At 44.2% G+C, this 6,256-nt stretch overlaps 1 protein-coding gene and 1 non-coding gene across 2 annotated transcripts; both read left to right on the top strand.

Moving 5' to 3' along the window:
- The first annotated feature begins 550 nt into the window (after window positions 1–550).
- Window positions 551–5,034, top strand: LOC100543078 (aprataxin). The gene is made up of 5 exons (XM_019610703.2): window positions 551–646; window positions 945–1,004; window positions 3,104–3,330; window positions 4,282–4,385; window positions 4,680–5,034. Exons 2-5 carry the CDS (start codon window positions 984–986, stop codon window positions 4,832–4,834), a joined length of 507 nt encoding a protein of 168 aa, XP_019466248.1. The 5' UTR covers window positions 551–646; window positions 945–983; the 3' UTR covers window positions 4,835–5,034.
- TRNAI-UAU lies at window positions 3,489–3,583 on the top strand. Its single transcript has 2 exons — window positions 3,489–3,526; window positions 3,548–3,583. It is a non-coding gene; the product is annotated as a tRNA-Ile (tRNA).
- Window positions 5,035–6,256: the final 1,222 nt, after the last annotated feature.

The following is a 6,256-nucleotide window of genomic DNA, read 5'->3' as shown; positions in this document are numbered from 1 at the left end:
CCTTTTCCTTTTTTTTTCCCCCCCTGCTGTTTTGGTCATTTATCAACGTAGAACCATATTTGTGTTCACGTTGTAGCCACAGTCTTTTGAAAGGAAGTTTTTAGCCCTGCTGACATGGGCAAAATGTATTTAATAGGAGCGCAGGACCAAATCTCAGTCTCAGATTCTGGTGGGCTGACCACTTACACCACTGCTGACCTCATGCTCATTATATTAGGATCAGATTTGGGGTGCTGTGATCAGAGAAAGATGGCGATTCAGCATTTCCCTGCCAGTACTGGAATAACATTTGGATGTCTTGCTTTGTAAGAATGTCATGAAGATCATCATTGGCAATGCCTGTGAAGTGCTTGAACAGATGAAACACTGTGTATTTCTAAAATCTGCACTCCAGGAGTTGGATAACAAAATTAAGAAGTAATCTGCTAATTCTGGCAGTACTCTTGTTTTTTTCTTTATGAGCCACTCTGTCTTGCACAGTATTGAGAGAGAAATACTCCCAGAGTAGGGCCAGGCACCACAACAGTGCTTCTTTGTTCTGTGCAGAGCAACATGCAAATGGTGATCCTTGTACCTCCTCTGGCCCTTGTGATGCATGAAGCAGCAGATCTTGTAGAAAGATGGTCTGTCATCATTGGTAATCAAGGTCTGTGCTGTAACGTATGCATGCGAGTTAATAAATCCAAGCAGATCTAGAGCTCTCTGTTGTTAAATTTACAGCTTAAAATGTTAATATTTCCAGGTTAAAATGTACAAGAGTAGCTTTGTGGGTCAGTTGGATGGAGGGTTGTGTTGGTTTTCATAGAAAGGAAACGATTCACCTGTCATTCATGCGGTATCACTATAGTTCTAATGAAAGTTTCTGACAAAATGTTTTAAAATACATAATTAGAGTCTTAATTCTCTTACAAAATTGTGTTTTTTTTCTTCTTTCAATGTTTTAGGAACATTTAGGACACTGGAGTCAAGGTCTAAAGAGTGCCATGCAAGATCCTAAAGTGCAGGTGAGAACTATACACAAGTACATCACAGTACTTCTTGTCTAGATAGTGAGCATTCTTCTTTCCTTCAGCAGTTTACATTAATAATTTGATAATCTGTGCAAGAGTGCATCTGGTAGAATTTGGGAGTCTCTACTATGCTGAGTTTGTGCAGTGTCAGAACTTCCTTGGAGCTCCTGACACTGTCAAATTTCTTCAGTGTTTTAAAAAGGTCTCAGGGAGAGCAGGTACACAACAGGGCCACGTTAGCATGGAAACCGATTAAAACAAGGCTGTGGTTTAAAGCTGAGATTCCTATTTTCTGGCAGTCAGCACTGTTGTATGTCCAAGTGTGGAGCAGCTTCATCATTTCCAATAAACTTTAACTGTGCAACACCTGGGCAGCAGCTGACGTGGATGTGACTCTGGCTCCTTCTCTATCCCGTTTCATCACGACTGCAGGAGTTTCCTAGGTGCCTTCTTCTAACCTTCTATAGAAGATTCTCTTTTCCTTTGCTTTCCTGTGGCTGTATCATGCTTTTCTTTGAGTTTGGGGGCCAGTCTGACCACTCATGTCATTGTGTGTTTTAGTTGAGATGGTTTCCAAAGGTGAGGACTCCACAGGCACAGTAGGCCCCCTCAGGAGATTATCATCCTTAGGCTGAAAATAATTTCATTCATCACCCATCAGAATGTCCCAATTTATTATTTTCCTTTTTTTTCTTCTTTTTTTTTAAATAATTCAGGTGTCTGTCAGCAGTTTCAAATGAGTCTATCACAAATGATAAAGCTATCAAAGTATTTGCTTACGTTTTAAACCTGAAGCTCAATCTTCACTCTTTAAGTGGAGGTTCCCATAGCACTTAAGAAGACAGTGTTTTCTTGACCCAAAAGAAATGCTGTTCTTAGAACTGTTACTTGAATGTCGGAACACAGTAGCTGTGGCTTAATGTTAGCTTTGTTAGTTGTGGTTCAGAATGAAAGATATAAACAACAGACCTCCCACCTTTGCTTCTTAAACGTACCTTAAAGAAATGACAAAACACTTTTTTTTTCTGGAAGCACCTCCTCACAGTTGTCTTGATTCTGTTTGCATATGCAGAGACCAAAGTGCATGAAAATATGGTATGGACTACGTAATGATTTGTGTGCTGATAAAATTTTAATCTTCCTTCCTGTAGAGCAAGACTGATCAGCTCTGCATATAAACATGCAAAAAGAATTAGCAAAGATGGCAAAGACATCGTTCATCTCTTACCAGCAGACCTGCTGCTAGCAGAGCAGAGGGCACTTCAGAAGCTGGCACCTTTTTATTGCCACGGGCAGGCCGTGCTGCCCTGCTCTCCACATGCTTTGGTGCTGCTTCTCTTGATTAACTGCATCTAGGTGATAAGCAGGGCAAAAAGATAAAAATAGAACAGGAAAGAAAGGTCAAGGGGAAGAAGGGCTGTAGAGACAGAAACCTCTTCTTCGTGTGAATGATCTTTAAAAGTAGCATCTGGAGTAGCACCAACTTAATCAGCTTAGATCCTAAGGTTTTGGCTTTGAAATGCTGGAGGAGGTGTACAGTAGTTGCTGAGTGTTCTGCTGCACCTCTGAGACTTGTGTTTCACCACGGGGAGTCCACTCGTATGTGCTCTGCATTGAGTGCAGTGCCATCGCTGTCACTGCAGTGCCCACAAAGCTTAGATGTGGCCTGATGGAGGGAAGGGTCCTCGACCACACTGGTCATGAGTCTAGGTTATTTTCTAGACAGTTCACGTTGGCTTGTAGCGATGGTTAAAGTATTTCTTTCTGAATAAGAATCGAAGGCTTTTGCCTTAAAGAAAAACTCTAGAACACCTCCTTTAGCTGCTGGGTGCTTGGTGTGGCAGAGGAGCGCACACTGGGCTAGCGTGGTTCTGACCAAGGATATGAAGGGAAACACCCTGCTGCTCAGTATTTCTCCTGCGTAGAGACTTTTCCTGGCTTTTTTACCTGCTAGTAACATATGCTTGTGCTCAAGGACTTCCGCAGCCACGAGGGGATGTGCAGATGGATGGCACCTCAGAGCTCAGTAAATACAGTGCATAGTGGGGCAGGACATTTAAGTTCAGTAAATAATCAAGTTTCTTGTTTACTAGGTTTATAAGGATGAGAAGGCTGTAGTCATCAAGGATAAATACCCCAAAGCACGTTACCACTGGCTTATTTTACCGTGGGACTCCATTTCGAGCCTCAAATCAGTCACCAGAGAGCACCTCGGACTCCTGGAACATATGCATGCAGTGGGGCAGAAAATGATTCAGCAGTGCCCTGCCAAAGAAAGCCTGGAGTTCCGGCTGGGTTACCACGCCATTCCCAGCATGAGGTAAGCCGCAGGGGAGCCATCAGGCAGGCAGCCCGCTCTCCCGGATGTGCAGAGCTGGGCTGGGCGGTGGCACAGCCTCAGCACCATCCCTGCGGACGCTCAGGTTTGGTTCTGGGTCCCGTGGGTGCTGCTGAGCCGTGCTGTCTGTCTGTCTGCTGGCTCCAGTGGCGCAATGGGTTAGCGCGCGGTACTTATACAGCAGTACTGAAGCCGAGCAATGCCGAGGTTGTGAGTTCGAGCCTCACCTGGAGCACAGTGCTTTTGCCCTCCCCGCGCAGCAAGAGGGCTTGGGGCTGCACGACCATTTAAGGTGGTTGGGTGCCTTCCACCCCGAGCCGTTCTGTGGTGACAGTGGGCTCTGTAAGCTTCTTGCATCAGCATCCCCAGGGGCTGCGGCAGCTGGGTGCCTGCACAGAGGATGAGGGGAGCGAGTGCCAACTCCGTGGTGTTTATCTGGGCTCAGAGGAACCTGATCGCAGCCCAGCCTGACGCTGAGCAAGGATTTTAATCCTGTGTGTAAATAAGTGACATTGCGGTGCCCAAATGCCTGCAGAGGATTTGGCAGCCGGTGTTCCTGAGTTGCTCTCCAATTCCTGGAGTACACTTCGAGTTGCTGATGAAGTGTCCTGTTCAGATGCTCTACAACGCTTAATCCTTTTGTTTATTAAAACCACGTCTTTGCTTTTCTGGAAACTAGCAGGAATGCAGACTGTAGCTAGGAGCAAATGGAATATGCAGGGTAGTGGCTTAGTTATTTAAGTGAAACACTTAGCATGCAGTACTGCCTTGAAAACAGGCCATGTTTTTTCTGTGTCGGGATTGTGCGCCGCAGGACTGATCCGTAAGACTGGCAGTCTGTCTCTTTCTAGTCATGTTTGCAACTGATCCTACTGCAAGAGAACTTCATGTATTAACTTTTTTTTTCTGTCTTATCTGCATGATCTGTTTTAGTCAGCTGCATTTGCACGTCATCAGCCAAGATTTTGATTCTCCTGCTCTGAAAACCAAAAAGCATTGGAACTCCTTTACCACGGAATACTTCCTAAACTCCGAAGGTAAGATTAGAAAATGTGTTTCATAACATAATCATGTTTTTGGGTTCTGACTTTTGGGCTTTTTTCCCTAGAAAAGGCGTAAGCCATAAATTCTAGTAAAATAAGTGAAAAGTTTTATGTGACTTCAGATATTGAGGAACAGCACTAAGTAGAAGTCAGCCAAATTGTGTGGTTGGTTTAAATCAAAACGCAGGAAGGACATGCAATGTGTGTTGAGCAGTGTGTGGATTTGGTAGTGCCACACATCTCACAGTGTTTCATGATCCCAGTAGTGCCTGTCTGATTTCATTTCAGATGTGATAGAGATGGTACGAAGCAAGGGAAAAGTAACGGTGAATGATCATGCCTCTGAACTTCTCAAGTTGCCCCTCAGATGCCATCTCTGCAAACAACAGCTATCCACTATCCCACAGCTAAAGGAACATCTCAAGAAACACTGGACAAAATGACTACCAAAAAATCATCTGGCAACCCATGTGCTCAGATTTCAGGTTAACGCAAAAACCTCAGGATGTGATGGGACACATATGATTTTTGTTAACTGGAGTGGGAATCAAGATATGGAAAAACATGATGTATTAACAGCAGCATATTAAGACTGTCAGAGCTTAGACAAAAAGAATAAAATAAAACGACTTCTGAAATCAAAGGTGTTTGCAGCTTTGTTGTGACACTGCCTCACTGTTCTGTGTGTGAATGGAAGTCTGGAAGAAGTGCTTTGTTTGGATGAACATTTTAATGCAGAACTGCAGAGGTTCTGCACTCAGGTCTAGGTTTCAGCAGAGGAGGGGAAGAAGCAATGATTTAGAGATTATTGCAATTGCTTGGCTGCTTATTTTGAGCACGGTAAAGAAATGGTCCAGTGCTGCTGTGGGTTTTGGAGAGTCTTTATGCTGTGATTGTTGTCAATGGAAATATGTTACTGGGCCCAGAACCAATCAACAGGGTTGAAAGTCTAAGCCCAGCTTTGATCTGTTAAGATATCCTCTGGGTAAAATGGCTTTCAATAAAAGCACAGAGCCCTCCTTTATACAAGGAGAATGCTTTTTTGCAAATGTTGATAATGCATTTCTCAGGGAGAGTGCTCCTTGCTTTTGTGTTTGTGTGCAGTGCTGTTACTGCATCCACCCACGGGCCCACGTGTGAGCCCTTTGCTGCTGGAAGGGAACAGAGACCTTCCTGTAGTGACAGAGGGTGTAAGGGTGTAAGAGTGAGGGTTTGGCTGTGTCCTGGTTACAAACAATGCTCACACTTTCTTTAGTTCTTGATGACACTAGAAATAGTACATCTTCATTTAGAAAGCATGACTTCTTAAAACCCACGAGGAGAAAAAAACATTACAAAAAAAAAAAAAATCAGTATGGGGGATCATTTTTGACACAAAGGAGGGGACACACTTGGTTCCAGAGGTGGAACGGTGCTCATGCATAGCAGTAGGAATTACCTCAGATCAGCAACAATTGTAAATTGCTGGAGAACTCATCTTACGCGCCAGAGAAGTCAGAAAGGAAATCCATCTGATGTCGTAAGTCAGTGACATCAGTAAAACTGCTGCTGCCAATTTCTCCACCCCTTGTCTATGGAAGTAAGAGATGCACTGGAAAGGTCTGCAAACACACCACCACTATGCCATGGGAAACCCATAAAGGATGCTCCAAGGACCAAGGATTGCTTGAAGGCCACAGAGGAAAGTAAGGCTGAAGTTGTAGACATTAGTGCAGGTTATTTAAGTGTGGCTTTGCAGCGGACCTGCTGCCTGCCCACATTGTCTCATCCACAGTGGTAGGTATGTACAGGAAGAGGGGCACACAAAAAGAGCTCTGGAATGCTGTCTGGACCAGAGGGTCTATTCTGCCTCACTCCGTTTTTCA

The sequence above is a fragment of the Meleagris gallopavo genome, chromosome Z (genome assembly GCF_000146605.3).
Source record: "Meleagris gallopavo isolate NT-WF06-2002-E0010 breed Aviagen turkey brand Nicholas breeding stock chromosome Z, Turkey_5.1, whole genome shotgun sequence".
In the NCBI taxonomy this organism is placed as follows: domain Eukaryota; kingdom Metazoa; phylum Chordata; class Aves; order Galliformes; family Phasianidae; genus Meleagris; species Meleagris gallopavo.
This window is presented reverse-complemented; position numbering and strand designations above follow the sequence as displayed.

Excerpts from the sequence above, each read along its gene's own strand:
- LOC100543078 (XM_019610703.2), top strand. The coding sequence starts at position 984 with ATGCAAGATCCTAAAGTGCAG. Across the intron at positions 1,005-3,103 it reads TGCAAGATCCTAAAGTGCAG|GTTTATAAGGATGAGAAGGC; the intron begins GTGAGAACTATA and ends CTTGTTTACTAG. Across the intron at positions 4,386-4,679 it reads ATACTTCCTAAACTCCGAAG|ATGTGATAGAGATGGTACGA; the intron begins GTAAGATTAGAA and ends ATTTCATTTCAG.